Source organism: Excalfactoria chinensis, chromosome 17, assembly GCF_039878825.1.
Source record: "Excalfactoria chinensis isolate bCotChi1 chromosome 17, bCotChi1.hap2, whole genome shotgun sequence".
Classification (NCBI taxonomy): domain Eukaryota; kingdom Metazoa; phylum Chordata; class Aves; order Galliformes; family Phasianidae; genus Excalfactoria; species Excalfactoria chinensis.
In genome coordinates, this window is record NC_092841.1 from 3,572,313 (window position 1) to 3,595,004 (window position 22,692).

The 22,692-nt window shown below is 45.1% G+C and overlaps 1 protein-coding gene across 7 annotated transcripts in view; it reads left to right on the plus strand.

Annotated features, from left to right (window-relative positions):
• The window catches only part of TNRC6C (trinucleotide repeat containing adaptor 6C), a 78,875-nt gene that overhangs the window by 25,098 nt on the left and 31,085 nt on the right, over positions 1-22,692 (plus strand). For 6 of the 7 annotated variants that reach the window (XM_072351597.1, XM_072351598.1, XM_072351599.1 and 3 more), the window contains exon 4: positions 9,694-10,017. In XM_072351597.1, the coding sequence (XP_072207698.1) occupies positions 9,694-10,017 (324 nt within the window). Of the gene's footprint in view, positions 1-9,693; positions 10,018-18,532; positions 18,813-22,692 lie in introns of those variants that run through there. The other variant, XM_072351600.1, reaches the window with a different exon arrangement.

Genomic DNA, 22,692 nt, shown 5'->3' on the forward strand with positions numbered 1-22,692 from the left:
ATCACTTGGGGAAGCCACAAGAATGGCTGTTCCCCAGGACCATCCCCAGTACTGCGGAATGCATCCAAAATAAGATAAGGAACCTCAGATGTTGCTCTAGCAATAAAATCCACGATGTTTTGTCAAGTATGTATCTGTCAGTTTGGTCTTTCATTGAGTTGGCTGCACGCAGTCCTTGGGTGAAGATGCCCGTGGCTCAGAGCAGCCCTGCAGTGCTGTGATGGTTCGGGTGGTCCAGGCTGTCCGTAGGGCTGCAGGATGAGCATACTCTTAAGCCTTCTCTTGTGATAAAACATGGACTTAAAGGGTTATATTAAACTTTTACAGAGTCTTTTTCCTGGTTTATTTAAAACATTGCTCTCGCCCACCAGTTTGTTACTATTTTAGTATTGCTCTTAAGATATTTACTTGGTACCATAAATGTCCATGACAGCAGAGCCAAAGCTTTGTGTTTACACAGTCAGGCTGACATGTGTGCAGAGTCCCATGATTTCAGCAGCACAGCCAGTGTCAATAAAAAGGACACGTCATGTCCTGACCATGCTGAACTCTCATCCTGCAGATACCTGATCTGCAGCTGTTGATAACTGCCTACATGGATATGTCTAAAAAGAGCTCAATGCCAGTGCAGCTCCTGCCTCGTGCTTCCAGCCTCTAAAGTATAAGTCATTGGAGAAGTGATATTCCTAGTTTGCAGAACAAAAGTGTGTGCATGCATATGGTGGGTCTGTGCTATGTAAGACACAAGAGACTTGATAGATGTTTCTCTGTATGGGTAATGTAGGCTACGTATCCAGCCTTTGTGATACAGCATGGGCATCCAAAGCAAATGTGATTTTATTTAATTGCATTAATTAATTTAATGCAATTAATTAATTGCATCCAAAGGCACAGAGTTGTTGAAAAGACTTTTGCCTTAGCTTACCTGGTTACACAAGCTACGTGTTAACCTGCAGCGGGCAGCCCACCAGGTTGTACCGCTTTCTGTGTGGCTTTTAACAGGACTCAGGGCTTGGTCATGGTAACTGTAGATGGAAATGAATTTTTAGGCTCTTGTGTGCAGTAAACTGATCAACTTGGAGATTATTCCGGCTGCGTTAATTACTTACAAATATACCAATTACTGTCAATTGCTGTAGTTATCTATTTGTACAAACAATACAACCATGGGCAGATTTCTTCTGCAATGAATACGTGCAGTTTGGTCTGGGAGTGGCTGTGATTGAATTAAGGAGAAATGCTGCTGGTGTGATGACTTTGCACCTTCTGTAAATTTGCTTTTAAAAAATCCTTTAAGTATGGAAACTGTGTGTAAAAACGTTGTTTAATAAGATTAAATGCACACAGCTTAAAATTGAAAGCTTGAGTTCCTACTTCTGCCCAGAATTCTTATGCAGCTCTCTACGGATCTGTTTAATCTGTGGTTAGGAGGCTGGGATTCTCCTGGCAGCACTTGCATTGGGGTTAGCATTGTGTCATTCAGCTCCGAGCTGATTGCTGGCCATGTCTGCCATTATGGCTGGGGCTGCAGTGCCGTAGATGGATGGGGTAGATTGACAGAGCCAGGTAGATGAGCTGGCTTTCTAATGTCAGTGTGTTGGTGAGGGAGAAGGGTGTACATGGTGCTGCTCTCCAGGTGTTGAGTTTACAGGAGTCTGAATTCCAGATCAGTGCATGCTGAGTGAAGCATGTCTGTGCTGGGGCTTTGCTCTTTGGGGTGAACAGCAACATGGGGGAGCAGCTTCTGGCACCGTGCATCTATTTACTGACTGGTCTTTGCTTTCCAGTGAACAAATTGAAGAGTGTAGAAAGATGGACACGATGGATACCGGAATTGGAGTTATGTGAATCCATAAATACTGCTTAACGTCGTCTGCAAATTGGAGAAATATTGTTTGAAAGAAAGCAGACGAAGTGTTAAGCCTTGAAAGTTACCATCTGTTATCAGTTCACATCCTGAAGAAATGTAGCTGTGATAATTTTAACTGTTCCATTACTCGGTTTTGATTCATGGCTTGGACTTGTAAATTTGAGGCCTGATGTATATGATCCAATATCCATTCATCAGCCAGGCCATGGTAAACCATGCGTGTGCACTCAGAGCCTACAATAAACACTCGAGGGTTTGTCTTGCAGTGAAAGAATCTGTTGCTAAATAGCATTGTATTTGCTTTGGATTATCAATCTATTGTTGGTGCCAATGCATCAACCTAATTAGCTGTACCACTTTTAATGGCACGGCTAATTAATTGCGAATTTAAAATTAAAATTGTAATCAGTGCTAACATGGAGGAAAGCAGTAAGGAAAATCTTGGGAGCTCTTCAAATGTTAAGTATTCTTCACAAGAGTGCTGCATGCACAACCAAACCAGAATAAGGTGAGGTGGGGTTGGAAATAAAAGCTAGAAGAAATAGACATCTCGTAATAAAAAAGAAACAGATTTTGTATCTTTCTCTTGAGAGAAATATTTGGCAGGATTTGCATGCTGGTAGGAAAGCAAAGGATGTAGGTGCTGATTAAGGAAGTGGAACAGAGTTTGGTATTGGAGTGCAGAGGTTTGCAAGGATGTGAATGCAGCATCCTATTAGTAGAGCAGGAATAGGGCTCAGTGTTGAGTGGTCAGTGATGGGCTTATGAAGGGAAGGCAAACCAAGCTGTGGTGGGCTGGGGGATGAGCCATGGCTCAGTAATGGTACAGTTTGAAGCTCTTCAGGAGCAAAGCACATTGGACCCAGACAGGTGGGGCTGAAGAATAAGGAACAGGTCTTAAATGTACTGGAAAGCTTACAGGACCTGCAGGCAGTGCTGTTGACTTTGTTGTGACTGAAGAAGATGGGAGAACTGGATTTGGAGCTCCGTGGTACTTGTGAATTGTAGGAGGTCATCTGTTCCATCCTACTGCTCTGAGCCAAGATCACCACACCTGCAGCAAGCCTGCAAGTAGTCCTTAGTGATCCTTATTGTTAGAAATGTAAACCTTAATCTTTGCGGCTGCTATTGAAACCCAGCAAGTCTCGTCCTATTCACCGTGTGATGAAACAAGTTATTTCTTCTGCTGTGTTAATTCTTTGCAGTGTGTGCACAGAGTCTGCTAGGTTGAACAGCTGCCCTGTGCTATGGCAGTCAGTGTCTCCAGGTTTCAGGCTGTTTCTTTGTGCTACTTCCAGGTCTCGGAGCTCTCCTTTGATTGGAGATGGTTGGCAGTGAGTACTGGCAGTGCTTAGTGAAGGCTGTAACATGCAAGACAGATGTGGAAGGCTTACTTTGAGCCTTGTAGCTTGGTATTTACTCAGTTACAACGCTTGTTTTCATACAAGCATGACCTTTTAACTTCACTTCAGTTTGTGATTTGCCCAAATGTATTTTTCTGCAGATCTGCTATGGGTCAGCTGTCTGCTGTTGTGCATTTAAATCTTCCTGCCTGATTACGTGGCTTTCCTTACCGAGTTGCGGCTGCTTTCTTTCACAGCACTTCTCCAGTTTATCTTTGATTTCTCGACAGTTTATCAGAATTCTGCTCCTGTCCCTCAGCCATCTCATCACCCCCATGTTGTTTCTCCCTAGCTCAGTGTCATTTGCAGATTTAATAAGGATATTCTCTAGTCCATCATGCCGTTGTTAATGGAAATGTTGAGCAGCGTAGGCTCAGATCAAGTCCCGATGGAATCTTTTCTGAAATATGCTTTCGTTTTGACAGCAAACCATTGATTCTCCCAGAGAATATTTCAGCCCATTTTGCATTTAGCTCACATTTCCCCAATTTGCTTATGACAGCGGCACGTAATAATTTCATGTCAGAAGCCATTACAAAGTTGAGATGTGCAGTTGGGGTTGATGGCGACGCACCAGAAGGAAGGGTGAAGCTATCGCTTATTTAATCATTAGAGTTTATTTTCTAGAAGGTTTCTCCACTCTTTTCTCCACTGGTACAAAATTAATCAATATTAACTTGTACAAAACTAGCAAAGATTTGTTGTTTGGGAGGCATTTCATGTGCAGCTGTGGGGAAAAATGCTCTCATAAGTTGTGCTGCGTATGTTTTTTGGTCTGGTTTCCTAAGGGAATGAGGCTGATGAGGTTGGGTTGTGTTGGTCCTCCCACTTCAAGCTTAAGAAACTTGGGTTGGATTCTGACCACACGAGGCAGGAGGTGCAGAGGTACAAACACCATTGAGGTGTGCAGCTGGGTGCAAGACAGAGGCTGATGGGTGCTTCCCTGTCCTATCTGCTCAGCCCTCAAAGCACATCCTTAACATGAACACAGTGGGATGTGTGCAGGTCGCCCTGCCTGCTGGAGGTGTGGAACAGGTAACTTCTAATGCCAATATATGTTTAAGAAAAGACTGTTTTGTTCTTCAGAACTCCTGAAATACAACCAAATGGAAGACGCTTTCCAACTCGCTTTAATATTTATATGGTTCCAGCAGATTCAGGAATGAAGATTAAAATAAAACCTTTAATTTATAAGAAGTAATATGGAAGTTCACTCTTGGGAAGGTGATTTGCGACCGGCTTGTCACTGTGGGCCCTATAAGTTATTATGATTCCCTCATAAAATATTGATTTCCCACAGATGGTTGTAAAATCTTTCTGGATGACATATTTTCAAAGGAGGTTTTCCAGCATCTATATTAGGAATTAATTTTGGACTGAATTGAAACCCACTGAATAGATAACAAATACATTTCAGCGTTTAATATATATCAATTTATGGCGGGTAGTTATCTGCTAACTTGACGCAACCATTCTGCGTCTGAATATCGCTTTAGAATAAATTATGCTCCTATCTTGATGGAGCCTGTAAAATGCGCTCAGATGAACAGATCAGACTGCAAAAAATAGGAGCTGCAGAGCTTTTGAATTCACCCAATGCAAAGACCTTCTCAATGAACCCAAACGTTCCTTAAGGCTGGAGAGCTCCATCAGCAGCGTATTCAGAGCTCTGATTTCTTTGCCTTTGCCAGCATTGTAAGCTCTGTCTGTCCTTACAAAGCATGTCCCGTGTAAGAGGGCCTTCAGTAACTTCACAGTCATTTTTGTTCTATTGCACTTAGTATACAAGCCATGGTAGAGCAGCAGCTGCTTTCTGGAGGCCCAGCCCTGTTGTGTCATGGAACCACCAAGGCTGGAAAAGACCTTTAAGATCCCCAACCCACTGTGCCCACTGACCATCCCTCAGTGCCACACCTCCATGGCTCTGGAACTGGAATGGTGTGACTCCACCATTCCCTGGGCAGCCCATAGCAGTGCATCCTTGGGAAGAAATATCTCCTGATGCCCAACCTGGTGTCCCTCTGCCAAAAGAAAGGTGAGGGATGGGACAGTGGTTCTCTCCATGTAGCTTCCTTAGTAATAATGCTACCAGCATGCTGTGAGCAACTGAGTTACTGAGGGCGAACTGTTGAGAAGCATTAGGTTTTCTGCGGTAGTTTTCTGAAGTACCTTTGCTTTTGCCAGTAGATGTCACTGTGGATGAAAAATGCCAGTGCTTAGTAGACAAAGGAGGTAATTTGCTAAATGAAAATTCATCCTTTGAAAGTAGATTGGGGGGCAACGTTGTTTTAGGGGTTTTGTTTTTGTTTCCCCCCCCTTCTAAAAACAACAGAAAGACCTTTTGAATCAGGTCAAAATGGATTTCTCACCAATCGGACGCCTCTTTCTGCCCTGCACCATCCCGTGCTTTCTGTTTGCCTCCCCCCGAGTTGGGTAAGTTCAGCCTTTCTGTCTGACTTGAGCAGGGCTGCCTGCTCTGCTGCTCGGCGTTGTGCTCCGTGCATCCATCTCTGTTTGGGGTGCCGCTCCAACCAGCAGCAGCGCTCACTGTGTGCGGGGAATGGGGCATGGAGGAAGTGGCTTCATTAAGGTTGATTTGGAAGGGGGAGCGAGATGAGGGGGGGGGGGAAAAAGAATTGCCCTCATGATTGGCTGGGAGAATAGCTCTGAATTATGGGATCCATCTGTTTCCTGTAATGAATTCATAAACCCATCAAACAATGACCTGAACGAATTGCTGAAGGAAAAAAAAAAAGAGAGAAAGAACTAATACGCTGGCATGATATGTTTAACGCAGTGAGGCATTGGCATTGTATAATCAAAAATTCTTCTCACATGCAGCACTTTGTAATGGAGCTGCTGTGTTTAATAGAAGCTGTAAATAAATCCTGTCACAGTAGCAGCCAAGAATGCATTTCTGGCTTAACCGTTTCTCTTCTGGAATGTCTGCTCTAATGTCTGCTCTTCTGGAAGCCCTTAGAAATGCAGGTTGGGTCGGGCTGGAGAGCAGGATTCAGAAATGCAGAGAGATGTTAATGAGGGGGGAATGAAAGGAAAAAGCTGCCGTAAATCAGTATTATGTGGCTTAACCAGTTTCTTTCATTTATGCGTGTTCTTTTCTTACGTCGTAGAAATGTACTTAAAAGCTATTGTTGTAATTGAAATCTCTTCGACTGATCCTATTCATTATATTAATAAAATCCACCTACAATTGCACATAACCATTTTTTTTTATGCGGTCGGGATTCCCGAGATTGTAATCATCAAAAAGCATGCGGAGTAATTATTGGATTTGTTTGGGTAAAATTGGATTAAGAAGTTTAGATACCATTAAGTGCTGATAATTATTACAAGCAAACCCATTGTTTAGTGTATGTACAGCTCTCCGGCTGCAGAATAAGCAGATAGCCATCACAAACACGGGGAGAGCGAGCAATTCTGAGGCTTTCATTTTATGCCTTCCATTGTATTTTGGCAAGGTTCTTTCTAGCTCGGTGTTTTGGTTCTTCGACTGCGTGCTCCTAATGGGGGGTGGAAAAAAATTGCTTTGCTTTCACTCCTTTCCTCCCCCTCCCATCTCCTCAAAGTAATGTTTTCAGCCTTCCAACCAACCCAGCCTTGGGTTGGGGGATGCCTTGCAGTTCCTGGCTTCCCAGCAGCTGCCCGTCACATCAGTGGTGGCAATTCATTGCTTCCAGGTGAGCAGCAGAGGGGCAGCCCTGCGGGGTGCTGAGGTGCCCAACATCCACAGCACTGTGTGCATGGGGCCCTGTTGGACATGGGGCAGCCTTCCTCAGCACAGCCTGCAGGAAGGAGGTGTCTGTGCTTGTAGGGGAGCTCTCAGAGCAACAAACACCACAAGGCAATTAACAGTTAGTAAATCTGCACAGATACTTGGAGCAGTCAGTGCTTCTCAATACACACCAAATGGAAATTGCTGCTTAAACATTGCTGGAGATGGCTTATAAATATGCGTGGAGTTTTTGGTACAGTGCAGTCATTGCATTGTCTTTGGAATAGGTATTGTGCATATATTGTATCATACAAACAGGCTTGGTTTCAGCTGATCTGAAGCTGGAGTATGGAGCAGAGCCCTTTCCGCATTGGTGGTGCTTTATTTCCTGCTGCTGGGGTCATCCAGCAGGTCCTTTCCAGCTGCCACCATTGTCTGTATGGGGCTCTTGCAAGAGCACCTTCCAGCTCACCAGGCTGACAGAGATTTTGGTGCATGGAGCAACAGCACTTTGCTGTGCTGAGTAGAAAAATCAGTGCCGTTAACATGCAGGGATGTGGTTCTGTAACATACTGCTTGCTTGGTACTTGGATTGTCTTTGTTCTTTTCCCCTCATCTCCATTCAGATGTTGAGAGGGAAACACGGTGAGGCTGAAACTGGGTTTCTTCGGCCACATCTCTGTGATGAAACAACTTCAGTTTGTGTTAAAGCAAAAATTGGCATGTCTTGTGTGGCTTGGATTGAAGGTGTGCTTTATAGATGCGCCAATTTGGAGTTATCAGCTGGCATTGGTCCCTATTGCACTAAGAATATAATACTTCATAAAAACCAGTCCGTGTTTCCAATTCATTAATACTCCTTAAGAAAATCCCTGGCCAGGCAGAGGTGAGCTCTGCAGTTGGTGTTGTGCCATGTAATGGTTTTAATTCCACTGACGAAAGAGCAGAGCCCGCACTGCTCTCCCACCTTTGCCATGGGGCTGTTTTCTCCCCAGCATCCTCAGAGCACTCATTTGTCTTTCAGAAAGACTGAGCACGTGAGATTTTGGTGTTGGTTAAACGCTGATGTCTCAGAATACATAAACAAATAGCCCCCAGGTCTCTAATTTGTCTGTTTGTGCTCTCCGTCTCCCAGATGAAATGGGGATGTTGGCTTTGTTCAACAGCATAAAAAGCGGTTCTATATCAGTTATCCCTTTGATTCATCAAAGCAAGGCAAACAAAGCAGGAGCGGGCAGTGGGGAAGCAGAGATTTGGGTCCTGAGCCACACACCAGCTTTGGTTCCTGGCACAGTTGTCTGTGATGGCAGTCAGTGGTCTTTCATAGGGTTCATAGTACCCATGGGGACTTGAGAGGGTCAATGTTTGCAACCTCACAGCTCAAGAGTGTAAAACTGCTGAGCTCAAAGGGCAGTGGGTGCTCCAGGGGTGGACCTGTCACTGCTCCCTTTAATGGAGCTCTGCTCCATCGCTACTTACTGCCTCTCCGCCCTTCTCCCTCTGCTTTAACCCACCCAGAAGTTTGTTAAAGCAAGGACTGAAAGGCTCCAGCACTGCATCGTGCCTTGCACAAATAGAGAATAACCTGAATTGATCCTTATTTTTAAAGCTAATTGTCATTTCAGTTCCAGCGGTTCTTACAAGACTTTAGGAAAGAAATAGTTAAGACAATATGAAGCATGTTGAAAGGTTTAAGGCTTAAAAGATTCCAGAAAAGCTTGCGTTAATCTTGTGCTGAAATACCTACAAACAGCTGCATACATTTAGTTCTCTGCAATGTAAACCTTGGTCACAAGTGCCTCGTTTCAGCCTGCCCCGTGCACTGCTAGATACATGCAGGAGAGATGCTGCAGGCTGCTTGTCCTCGTGCACAGTCACCTGCATTGGTGCACGTGTGCATCTCATATGAAGCACTGAGATGTGGTTGGATCAGTGTCAGGTTAGCAATGGGAAGTGTTTTTGCAGAGAAACAGGTGTGCAGCATAGCAGCGTGCAGGGGGATGCTCTTGCTGCTCAAGGTGGTGCAGACCACGATGGTCATTGGAGGGACAGGATGAGGAAGCTCCAGAAATGGGCCTGTTATAGCACAGAGGTTGTGCTGCTTTGTCACTCTTTCTAATTAAAGGAAATAATTATGGCCAGATTGTTAATCGTGACTTTTGAAAGCACCCACAAAGATGTGGGATCTTTAAGAGTGATGTATTAGGTGATATATTTTGCACTTGCTGTTGTAATTCATTAATGTTGATGCATCAGTATAGGCAAAAGTATGTGCATGTATGTCTGAACCTACCAGCCAAGTAAAGCAGAAGAAAATCAATTGTGAGGATCGTTCTTTTTACTACCTAAGAGTTCCCCCGCTGCAATGCATGCTTCTTTTCCATTCATTTTCTGAAATCCACATTTCCCAGCATGCTGCACCTTCACCATCACTCTCACAGTTTAAAGAAACAAGAACCCCATGAACCTGTGGGCCCATTCAATAATCAGTTTTCCTTCTGTGGCTGGAGAGCAGCAGCAGTCATTTCTATCCACCCTCTTTGTTGGGTTCCTGTTCCCTCTTTTGGGGTAAGTCCTGTTAGACATCTTGCTTACAAATCTTAGAAAAGCTATTTTTTTCCCCTGATATTTAATGATTATTTTCTTGGTTTTTTTGTGTGTGTGTGTTTGTTTTTTTTCTTCTACAGTGCCAGAACCTATTAAGACCAGTTTAAGCCAGCCCCAACCTGCCGGTACCGGTACCAGTACTTCCACCAGCACTATCACCAACAGCAGCAATGGCAAGCGTGCATCTGCTAACGGGCAGCAGCCAGCCGCGTCCCGCTACCTGCCCCGCGAGGTGCCTCCACGCTTCCGCCAGCAAGAACAGAAGCAGCTCTTAAAGAGAGGGCAGCCACTGCCCACCGGGACTCTGAGCAGCAGCCCGGCACAAGGCACTGGGCCAGCAGGGGCGAGTCCTCCCCCACAGCCAGGAGCGGGAGGCCAGCATCATCCCAGTAAGACCCAAGCAGGTAAGAGCTGAGAGCCGAGAGGGGTCCCAGTGTTGTGCTGGTGGAGTGGGAGCTGAAGGGGTGTGAGGTGTCTTGAGAGGATCAGGATGCGAAGTGTGTGCTGTTCCTCTTTTTCTTTCATAGTTGAAAAAGTGAATGAATGTTGTCATCCCTCGTACTGTATGTTTTTCTTGGATGCTCAGACCTACAGGGTCATTTTCCAGCTTCTTTTTTGGTCCTTATACTGGCTATGATCTTCACAACATGACAGTATTTCTACAGTGACCATCCCCTCTGAAGCACTGTTAATTTGGGGTTTTCCAAGCTTTTGAGTGTCGCATTGGCCATTTTAATCATCTTTAAAGACTTTTGTGTATGTAAATAAGAATTGGGAGCTTTGCTTATGTGTTGTGCTGGGACACTTCAGTGCCTCTATACGCTTATGTTCTCAATATTGTTGTCACATAGGGAGAGTAGCCTTTTGGGAAAGGTGGTTCAGTGTCTCAGGCCTTTCTGCCTCTTGGTTCTCTCCTCTGGCAGATGCCTCAGGCTCCTTGTGGCCATTGACAGGAGCAGGAAGGCTCTCAGCTGCTTTTCTCTGCAGCTGCTAAAGAAACAAGAAGCACTCTCTGCTTATTTGTCCCTCTGTGCTGGAGTCCAGGTAGTGTCAGATGGAGAGGAGCTTTGTCAGAAGATGGTACAGATCACCTTTGTCATCACTGCACCATGTGTGTGGTGTTAGGTAAAGCAGGGAATGCTCTGAGCTGCACTTTGTCCATGGCTTAGAAAATCTTATCTGGACTTAAACCACGAGAAGGTGGTTTTTGGTTTGTTTTTTTATAATTGAATGTGAGTAATTTCTGCACGATCTCGAGAGTTGCTCATTATCACTCACTAATGGTGTCAGACATCACCACATTTTGATCTGAGCTGTCTGCAGTTTTTCCCTCTGGGCATTAGAGAATCTTTCTCAAGTTTTGCTGCCTGCGATGCTGAACTCCAGCAGTGACGATCATTCAGTGTTGTCCTTAGAAGTTCTGGTTAGATAAGGAAATCATCTCTTTCAGAATCGTAGCTATATGGATGCGCTTGAAAATATGATTGCGCTACTCCCTCACCTTCTGTGTTAGAGTTTGTTGTTTCCACATTGGTTGTGTTTCTGGTGGATGTAACTATTGATACGGTAAGAGACAGGCTGAGGAACCCGAGTGGCTCAGGCAGGCTGAGGATCAGTGCTGGTTGGTGGTACCCTTCCGAGCATCAACAGAGATGTATCCCAACTTTCTTTCATTGATCTTGAAGGAACACACCACGTCTCGCAGAACAAAGTCTACTCTAAATCATAAGGTAATCCATAAAAGGACTTGCCTGGTAGGAGGGCAGTACTCCCTCTCTGCCTTTGATCTTGCCGGATGCATTTGTACCGTGAGATTTTAGACTTCTTTTCCTGACTCCTATTTCAACTTGCTGTATAAAATAAACACTTATTTCTGGTGTTTCTCAGCCTGGCAGCTGTCAGCAGATGTTTATACTGTTGAATAGGTTTGTTTTCTTGTGCTTCTGCTGCTTCTGTGTCAACTTTTGGGTCAGTTCAGAATACAGTAACAAGCAGTAGAAGGGAAGGAATGGAGGGGTGTTCCATATTGCACTAAATATGTTTATTGACATCAAATTGTTTGTAAAAGTATGACTGGGAAACACCCATCTGTTGTCAGCAGGCTGTGATGAGTGCATAGGGCAGAACTGTCAGGTTGCTTTCTATGCTAAGTCAAACTAAAAGGCTTTACAGGGCACCTGAGAAGCTGTGCAGCAGTTCCTGGAGCAGGGAAGGAGTTCTCACACAAGCAACGTGCTTGGCTTGCTTTTGTTTTCTTGGGTTTTTTTCCTCTCTGCTGACAGCAAGAGTTCATGTCGTGAGACTTAAGTGGCTCCATCTTCCTCATAGAAAACACTTGCTGAATACAGAGCTCATTTATGTCTCTTTCCAGCAGGTGGAGCGTCAGTTCATTTGCTGAGAGCAGTTACAGGAGAGAAAAGTGCAGCTCAGTTTATAGCATCAGCAGCTGTGCACCTGGCTTCTTTGCCAGGCTGGGACAGGAGTGCAGCATCTCATTCCAAGAGACCTTTGTAGCCGCAGAATCCTTGGCATCTTGATGGTCTTATTCTTCAAACCTGGTCTGTTTTAATGGCTGCTTCTCCACCTTGATGAACGCAAAGACAAAAGAAGTAAGGAGGGTTCAGGGAAGGCCAAAACCGTTTCATTTCCCCTCTTAGGATTGGAAATATTTTAGGATTTGATATTCTGAAACACTTCATCTGTTAACAACGAATTTTCCATGGAATTTAGTTAAGACTGGTTCACGTTTTTGTGCATATGAAAGTCAAGGGCTGTTTATTTGTCAGCTGGAAGCTTCCCTGCGTGTTTTATTGTATCTGAGGGCTCTGTTCCTTTGTCTATCTCTGGCTCCTGGGCTATTTCATTTACTGCAGGCTTTTGAGCTTCTCAGAGGAAGGGAAGGAGTAGTGTAATGAAAGCTGCCCCTACAGGTGAGCACAGATATCTGATCCACTGGCAAAGGGGGTTTGCTCTACCTGAATATTACCTGCATTGTGGCAGACCGTGAGCTTTACAAACATGGCTGGTTCTCTCAGAGGCAGTCAGTGGAACATCCATTGCTCAGGGCTTTCTTGCTCTCAGAGCCTGATTGCCTGAGCAGAGCTTGTTAGACACACACTGGATTCAGTCCAAGCAAGTCTCCGTATGTGGCTTCTTTATGCTTACATTGAGCAGTAGTGGCTTTCTTTTGATGGATGACCTGGTATTAATCAGAGTGCCCAGGACTGCTGTAAGCCAGCATCTTGTATCCAGAAGATGCTGAATATCAATTCATGTCTGTAGCTTTTATTTTTATAGTGTTGTATTCCTTCAGAGTTAACACAAAATTATGCAACCACGTTCTTTCCAGGGCCTATTTATAGCTATGGAGATACAGGGAAAGCTGTTAGAGAGGCACTGCCAGCCTCTTCACTGTGAAAATTGCCCTATTTTATCTCTTTATTCTCTTATCATCAGTCTCCGTTATCTGCTGCCTTGGCCTATCCAAAACACTTATCAGAACTCTAACTGCAATGTCGTGAATTAAAAAAGGATGTTCTGCCAATGTAAGGGAAGTGGAAATTAATGACCACTAATATATTCTTTGTCAGATTTATCATTGGGAAATATCAGTAAAGTGGATGAGAGTGCTGATTTTTTGTTTCTCTTTTAAGGTAATCTGCGAAACATGAACTAAGCAAACTGCTAGGAGAAGATATTGAAACATTTCCAATGGCAGAAAATATTTGAGATATCTTATCCTTTGAAACAGTCTTTAATTCATTGTTAACTATTAGTTCGGGAAGAGCATTTTCTGTAGCAGAACTTTTATCTGAAGCAACAAAGCCGGTTCCCTTCATACCACGTCTGTAATCCTTTCCAAGATTACAGCAAGGAAAGCTATTTCTGTCATTTACGGGCGGTATTCTAATATCCGCTCTGCTATTTCTACTTAAAGATGATGGTGCTCTTTAGCTCTTCCCTCCCCACTTGCTCAGCTAAACTCTTTATGTGGTGGGTAGCTGTCTCTCTCGTTAAGGTGTGAGCTGTCACTGGAACGGCCCTTTTGCCATCTTACCTAACGAAGTTAAGGTAACTTCTGGAAGCTGCCATGGGAGAATGAAAATAACAAGTGATGCATCCTCCTTTGTTTCTTTACAAGCGGTGAAGTTTGTAAAGGAGTCTCCAGGCAACCCCTGTGCGTTTGATGACGGGGAGAGCAAAGATCAAAGGAAGTAATCAGGTTCTCTTGAAGATGCCTTTCACTTTTCTTCAGTTCAGCTGCATTGAACCAACATCTGTCGCCTCCAAAGAAGCTTGCCATGTCCTGCAGGAGTTGGGAGCTGCAGTGAAACTTCTGCACTTCTTTTGTGCTGGCAAGCAGAGGATTTGTAGGACTGATCCATGACATCTGTTTGCAGAGTCTATAAAGAAATGAAAGCAAGTAATTCATGCAGCAGTCAAAACGAGATGCAGCGCACAAGGGGCTTTGTGAAAAGCTGAAGAGTTGCACTTAATTTATTGTATCTGTTGTTTTCTGGGAGCTGAGAATTCGAGAGCTGTTAGCTGCATTTTCCTAGCAGGGTCTGATGCTGGATTCTGCACTGAACTTGTTTCTTTTTTCTCCTTTGAAGTGGGAGGTTTTATTTCATGTTTCAGCATTTCTTTGGCTGCGGTTTGTGCATTCCTTCCTGTAGCATGGTGTGTGCATGTCCAGTACGTGCTGTGAGCAGTTGGGAGCTACCAGGTGCTGTCCCATGGCAGGTTAACTCTTCTTGTTGGCATGTTGGTGTTAGCTTTGCCATTGGGTAATATTGAGGAAGCAGGAGAAGAGAACCACTGCCGTGAAGATGCGTGTCTGATGGATCCAGTTCCATCTTGCCCTGATGTGACATCTGACGTGACATCCCATGCTTTAACTGTTGGTTGCTTCACAATTCCTTCTAACAGCAAATCGTGTAAGGGAGTTGCATGAAATTTGGAGAGGTGTTTCAGGGAAAGGTACCATCCTGTCTAAAAGCAGTCAGTGTAGTCAGGAAACACAGATAAGCTTTGGTATACAGCTGTGTCATCAGATGAGCAAAGCAATAGGGACCTTCAGACTAAGTACAAGTTTGAGCCCTGTTCAGCTTTTTGTACTTGGTGGTCACTGTGTGTGTGTGTGTGTGTGTGTGTGTGCAATAGTTATGGAGCATATGAATAAAGGATCGTTTCAAGTTTGAAATAAGATTGGTTTCCGGGAGGCTTGGCAAAGAGCTCGGTTTTTAATGAAAAATGCACATGTGAAAAACTGCCCCTATGGAAATGATTAGCTGAACTTTATGGGCCCATATTCTATAGTTCTGTTAGCAGAGTGTCTCTGTTGGCAAAACTGTATGGTGTCTTTGCCTGTCGTTGGCGAGTTACTGGATTAAAAACAAACATCTCTCAAAAACTGGTTTTCTTTTTCTGGATCCTTTGTAAAGGATCAGATAAAGGGCATGCGGGAAAGCTGGGGAAGGGAGTTTGGGCTGCATTAGAACAAGAGGAGATTGGTTAAAACAAAAAGGGGAGGTGAGGGTGAGATGTGAGGAAGAAGTGAAGTCAGAGGATGAAAACTCCAGATTTGGCCATTTCTTTCTTCATCCCTAACCCGTGTGTAACAAATACATGATGCTTATGTACAAATACTTTGGGTTTTGCCTGGTACACATCCCTGGACATCACTCTGCGTTGTCACAGATCACTTGTGTCAGGTGTATGTTTAGACCAAAGGAAGCTTAAAGCCACAGTGCAAGGAGGAAAGCACGCAGTTAATGTGCAGGTGGGATCCAGCCTGTAGATGCTGTCTGGAATTTAGTCCCAAGTGATTAATGTTTTCTGAACTACAGTAATGGAAGGTCTGTGGGAAGTGAGTCACAGCTAGCAAAGGTTTTTGTCTCCCATGTAAATTTTCCAAAGATCCATAAAATGCTTTCAATGTCAATGTGGAGAAGTAGCAGCCTTAGCGTAGTGTAAATATGGGCGTTCTGAATGAAAAATGATGGCTAAAACTCATCAGCAAACTAATCTTTGGAATGAGTTTGTCTGTGTTGTGTGTGTTCTCTGACATCGGGCAGCAGAGCGTGACAAATAAATCTGCTGTTTCAAATCTGTTTGACAGAGATTCAAATTGTTCACCAGGAGAAGGAGAAATAGGAATCTGCAAGGGGATGCATAACTGAAACACCTTTGTGTTTTGCTGCCCTCCTTTTCAAAGAGCGTGGCTGTGCAAAAACATCATGAATCAAAGGCTGGCACATTTGCTTTGGGATCAGTAGATCTGTACCTTATCTGTAGTTTTCTTGTAGAAGGCTGTGATTTAGTGGTAGCCAGATAAATAAAATGCCCAAGTGTCTGTTGGGAAAGAACATTGAGAGACAAAGAGTCTGGCAGGTTTCCGTAATGTGCAGATGGCAGTTTCTTGATAAAGTGTGTTGAGAGACAGAGCTGCAGGATGAGCAAAGGGCAAAAAGCAACTACTGAGGTCAGAGTGAGCAGGGAATGGGAATGTGGTCCTGGGGAGGAGCAGTGAGAGAGTGATGTGTGAAGTGATGGAAAGGTGAACTCGTACAGCTGCAAGAAACAAACAAAGCAAAGCAGTTTGTAGCTGTTGGGGGGGGGGGGGGGAAATGGACAAAAAGACACATTTCCTTAAATAATGCAAGGAAGGCTAAGGGAACTGGTGTGATGGTCAGCAGGGAGACCCATTAATAGATGGCATCAAGAATACCTTGTGTCTTCTCTCTCATCTATGTGGCTTAAAGGTGAAGCTACAGTGAGTTTGAATACTTACGAAATGCTTCAGATAGTGTGGAACTGATGAAACCTATGGCCGAGAATACAGCGAGGATGGGTTGGAGCAATCTTGACCCACTGGCTCTTTGTGTGTTAGAGCACAAAAGGAGAAACTGAGGAATTATAGATATATTGGTGCGGTCCTCTAAGACAGAACTAGGAAAAATAAGCAAAACAGCTATTTCAGTACATGCAGAACATCATGGAGAAACAAGAGCAGAGCCAGCGTGGGTTTACTGGGAGCAAATCGGAGGAGAGCAGTTCCCTGTCAGAGCCGAGCAACAGGCATTGCAAAACAGGAGGGAATAATGTCATAAAGTCTGTGTCTGGCTTTTGACAGTGCCTCGGAAGGCTTTGGCATGATGGATGCATGCTGTTGTAAGTAAGTGGGAAGCATAAGATTAAATTACTGTTAGATCAGGGATAGCTGCTCAGAAGGGTGCAGACACAGAGTAGCTATCAGCCCTTAACTGGCAAAATTAAGTTTTGAGATAGAATATTTGTCCTCTCTGGTATTTGCGTCAGTCATTTGGCCATGAACAACAGCCTTCATTAAGTTCTTGAATGATGCCAAACTGGAGAAGAATGTAAGACAACCGGAAGACAAAACAGCGGTGACAAAATTGTGCAATCAAATAAAGAAGAAAAGAAAAGGGGAAGGTTCTTTTTTTTTGGACCGGAACAACCGGGTACAGAAATATGATTACGTGAGAAATGTGCTGCAGAAATGGATCTAGGGTTGGTCACAGGAGGTGAACCTGACAAAGAGTGTCACAGACTGAAGGGAAGATGGAATGTGCTGAGGTCTGGCTTCCAGAAGGCATGTGTGCTCATCCCTGGGGAGTGAGACATCAAATCCAGGCTGGGATTCCATGCAGTCAGACATGAACCCATGGGAGAAAGAGCAGAAAGGTTAAAGGGCTTCATTGGCAGGTTGAAGAGACATCATTTGGTGTCTGTGGAAATAGTTGCTTAGCTCAGGTGGGAGGTTATAACCTCTGACATCTCCAGTTTTTGCCTTTGGGTGCCCATAATGGCTCCTGGGGCTACTGGTGCCCTGCAGATGGGTTAGGAGTTGGGGCACAGCCTTGGGTTCAGCATGGCATCAGTGCTCCCTGCCCCAGGGTGCCATTGATAAGCACCATTGATAGCTGGTATTAAAGAGAATATAACCACAATATATTGGCCTTTAAAGTGGTTGCAAGGTTGACTCTCAGTCTTCCCATTCTCTTTGAAAGCGTTTTCTGAGCGAAGCCAAGAGGAGCCAGCATTTGTGTTCATCAGTTGTTTTTAAAATGAAGTCGAAGCCATCCAACATTCAGACAGCGCTGCACAGAAGCAGGGGGCAAATGTCTTCATAGGGAGCCTGGCTATTTTCAGGAGTGCTTCAGCAGTGTAGCTCTGGAGCCAGGAATAGCAGCAGCGATTGTGCCGCGGTTGTTGTGAAGTGGCAGCAATTCAGAGCACGGAGCCAAACCTTTAAAGAGCCATCGGTTGTGTGCGACCCAACGCGAACCGTGAGCCCTTCTGACAAACACCTGACAGGAATGGAAGCAGCAGATTTACAGTGTGCCGTGCAATTAGTATGTATTTGGGACAGAGCGGAGGAAGAGAAGGGAAACGGGGGGGGGAGGGTGGGGGGTGGGATGATGGTGAAGTGCGCTGGAACGCTGCGTATAAACGAGCCACCGTGTGGATTTTTGTCTAGAAGATCTCAACGCTGCTCTTATATAAACGTGTGATGTTATGTTGGCTGCGCCCTCCCCCTTTATGCGCTGCGTTCATATGGGTAAAGACAAGCAGGGCGGCTGCTGACGGTTCCCCACCCCGCAGCCGAGCTGCATTGTCTGCGCAGCGTACAAACAGCCGGGGCTGTGATTAATATGCTCCGCTGTTTGCTGCCTGGATGGCTGTGAGATAGAGGCAGGGAAGTAATTAAGCGGCTGGCAGAGGGCCAATACACATATGGGACTTGTTCTGAGCGGGAGGAGGAATGGAGGAGGAGGAGGAGGAGGAGGAGGAAGGCGGGAGGCAGCTTTGGCAGCGCCCGCCCGCGCTTTTGGCTGACTTTCAAAAACAAACCAGAAGAAAAAAGCGGCCGGAGCACTAATTGTAGCCGGGTCCTGAAGTGAAAATGTTTTGTGACAGTTGCAAGAATTTAAAAGAGGAAGGAAGATCGGTTTAGTGTCAGCTGCAATTAGATAATCAAAGCTCAGAAGCGGTTCTCAGTCGGGGCTGGGCCCAACCTGCAGGCAGGCCCGGCACGGCGCGACTCCTGGCAGCGCTACAGGATGAGGCTCCCGCTGCACACAGCCGACATATTGCAGCGCAGGACGTAGATGCAGGAGCAGCTCTGCACACAATGTAGCGTCTCCTAGGATGGTTGGGCGGCTCCTTGCTTCAGGTATTTCATTACCCGTCTGCCCTTCTTAGAACCAAAGGGGGAGAGGAAAAACAAAACAACAACAAAAAAACCGGAACCCTGAGAAAACAGCATCTGCTGCTGTTAAATCCATTTATTACATAACGTTTCAGGGAGAGAGCAGCAGCGCGGCGTCCTCGGCTCTTGGCTGCGTTTCAGGTTTGATAAAATGGCGTCTCCACAGCGGAGCCGTGCGGCGGGCAGAGCTCCGTGCTGTGCCATCCTGCACTGTGCCATCCTGCACTGTGCCATCCTGCACTGTGCCATCCTGCACTGTGCCATCCTGCACTGTGCCATCCTGCACTGTGCCATCCTGCACAGCCATGCAGAAGAGCACGGCGCTGCTTGTTGCGTGCTTGTCGGCGTGAATTGCGACGGAAAGGTTGTGGCAGCAGAGGAAATGAGAGACGTGTTTGTGTCGTAGCGCAGAGAATTAGAAGGTGCTGACGGGTTTTCCCACTTGTGTGCTTAACCGGGCTCTGCTTCCAAGGAAAGCTGTTCTGTTTGGTGCTTCCATCTTTTGTCTGTCTCAGGAGTTGAGCTTGCTAGCAAGGCGCATCAAGTAGAGGGCAGCTTTCAGATCTATCCTCACCCCTGGGCAGGGAATGACAGGGCTGGATGTGGCAGGTAACCCAGAGCATGTGAACCCAGGGCTGTTGTGCCAACTAACATGCATTGAAAAATACAGGCAAGAGTAAGAAAAGAGGAATTTGTTTTGTTCGTTCCGCTTTAAATCAAATCTATACTGATTAATAAGATTCTCATTAAACATTTATCCGAGGCGGTGCCGTTTTGCCACTTCCCTCTTACTTCGGTTCGTAAATCAGCTGAATGTTAAATTATAGTTGAGGGTGCGTAATTGTGCTGCGTATTGTTCAGACTAATTACTGTGACAGAAGTTATGAAGATAGAGCTAAAAACAACAAGGAAACAATGAGGAATACGATTGCAAACAGTGTTTCCAGATAAAAGCCTTAGCCTTTCTGCAGGCCGTGCGCTTTGCTTTTAGAGAGATGCATGCAGCAGCTCCTCACCTTTCATTCTGCTCGTGCTTGACATTTGCAGCCCATGTAAGCATTAACCTGATTTTGCAGCTATTTGTTTACGTTGCCATAAACAGAAACGTTTTCTGAGCTGCGGTGTGCGAATCCAGCCGGCTGCAGTGTTCAATAGCAGGGATCTCCTCCCTCCCCATTACACTGCAAAAACAAAACCCAGTCACCCGCTGCTTACTGGTGGCACTGGTCAAAGCCATGCCATTTTCTGGTAGCCAGTATGCCTGCAGTTTGAATTTGCATTGAGTTTTTGTTGGGGTGTTTTGCATATTTTCTTGTAGCGGTGGTTTTTAATGAACAAAAAGTGCTGTTAATCTCAGCGTTATGTTGATTTTCTGTCCTGATTGCTGGAGGTTTTGTTAGCCGAGAGGGCTGTATTTCCCAAAAGACACGCAGTGAAGATTTCCAGGCACAAAGTGTCGGTGCTAACAGCAGTTGGACGTGGCGGTGCAGCAGCGGTGCTGACATGAGATGTGTGCATCTCATCTACTGCTCTGCTCAGAATGGCAGCTCCCAGGAAGGGTGGTTGTGCTCCTGGTAGGCTGAGCGCTTTGCTTCGCTTCAGAGCTTTGCAGGACTAAAGTGGAATGGTTTTCCCATCCCGGTCTTAAGAGCTTATAAAAGAAAGCCATGGCATTCTTTGTGGAGACGTGGTTTCCTAGAGAGTCGGAGAGGATTTTTGTGTTCAAAGGAAACCCCGAACAAACAACAAGAAAATTACCCCAAGATTTCATCGTATAAAAAAAATATTTTCCTTTCATTATTTCTCTTCTTGGTGTCAAATCCGTGTGGGTTAAGTGCACGTTTGCTGCTCTTTGGGTTATTTGCTTTGTAGGAATGAAGCGCTTTTAGGTTAGAGAAAGTGGAAAAATGGCCTTTGGATGCTCGCTTCTGCAGACGTTGTATCAAAAGACCCTTTTAGGGGTTTGCTCTGTGCTGGGAGGGCTTTATCTTTGTTTTTGCAGCCTGGAGGGGCTGGATTTAGATTTGACCGCTTTGTTTTTTGAGCACATTTCCTTGTGAGAGCTGCAAGTGTGAATCCCTGCTGAGTTCAGAGCAGGGAACGAGCAGAGCAGCACAGGTATGTTGCTGCTAGTGGGAGCACTGTATGATGTGTACTGGAATTAGCACAGTCCTTATCAAAGGAGCCTCTTTCAGATTAGTCAGTGGTTGTTGTTGAGGCCGTAATCTGAATCTTGGCAACCGTGCTGTTGGAAAGGAGCAAATACTGATTTTCAAGCCCTCTGAAAGTGGGAGGTTTCTGAGCTGCCTGCATGCTGCTGCGTGGAGCCAAACAGGGCTGTGTGATGCTGTCTGAGCAGTGTGCTCAGCCCAGTTATAGTACCAGACTGTTAGAGGATGGTCAGCTCTTGCTCTGCGTAATTCTTCATCTTTCTGCTGTGGTTTGTCTGTTTCTTTGGCTGTTTTTCCAAATCCCTCTGTCTCATGCAATGAACCATTTTGCTCCCTCCTGAGGAATCTTTGCAAGTTGTTTCCCTGTTCTTCATGCCATCCATGTGCACAGTGAGCCCCACGCAGGCTGCTTGTGCCCTTTCCATCCGCCTGCCTTGCACAGCGCCGCTCTGCTCCTGTGCTCACAGGTGGAGCTTCAGGTTCAGCTTTTGTGAGACCTCTGTATTGAAACTGTATTTCAAGCCGCTTTTAAATCTTCCTGACATGTCAGAAACGTACTGCTGAAGCTCACCACCCACTGTGCTGAGAAAAAAATCACACACACACGACTCCTCTTATCTGATTCCTTGGTTACCTCAACTTCTTATCTGCTGGCCTTGGCTGCTGCAGCTTTTTTCCTTTGTTTGTTTCTGCTCTGCTCCCAATGCTGCTTGGCTCATATTTCTGACCCCGTCAACCCAGTTTGGGTCATTTTGCAGGCTTCCTTTCACTTTCCCTGCTTTATCTGGGATTCGGGCTCTGTTTAACACCTTCGTAGATTATCAGGTAAATTTTCAGCTCTGTAAACGTTCGGTTTCTTGCAGGTCTAACGTGATGCTTTTCCTCCTTGCTGGCCATTGCGTGTAGGGATGATAATCCGGGTTGGTCTAACCAGCTGTTTATTATTCTCTTGTGAGTTTGTCCTGTAAATGTGCGTTATTTGGGTCTTTCTGTGAAACACCAGGCTTGTCCTGGCATTGTGAGCAGACAGGCAATGAGCTGAGACTGTGTTCCCATCCTTTCTCCAGTTGATTTTGGGATGAGATGCAGTCTAGCCTGGGGTTAGTGTGTTCGTTCTGTATCCCCTTAACCCGCATGAGGCAACTTAATCACAGCTCTTGCCTGCAAAGCCACAGGTGAAACGTGTGAATAATGAGATTTGGTTCACGAGAGCTTTTTCTATTCTTGGAATAATTTTTTCACAGTGTTGGAGTACCTTTAATTGGAGGCAGTTGGAGGAGCTAATCACACCAAAATATTTGTGATTCAAATCAATGTATATTAGTCATCCGCTGTTAAACAGCTTATTTGGGAGGTTTGTTGTGTACATCTTACCCTCAGAGCAGTCTTGCACTTCTTATTCAAATCCAATGTCGGCTAATTGGTGGTAAAAATCCAAGTCATGTTAGTGTAGATTTACGACAATAATTGGCATCCAAAATGTGTAACGTAGAGCTGCAGTTTTCTCCTCTCCTAAGATCAGCAGCTGGATTAAGGGTTGTGCAGGTGGCCTTTGCCATGTATCCCCTGGATTGGACTGAATTACTTACCATGAGATTCCCATTAAAAGAAACAAAAAGGAGAAATGTTTACCAAAGATCTCTTATAGAGAGCGATTGGAATGGAAAGTAAAA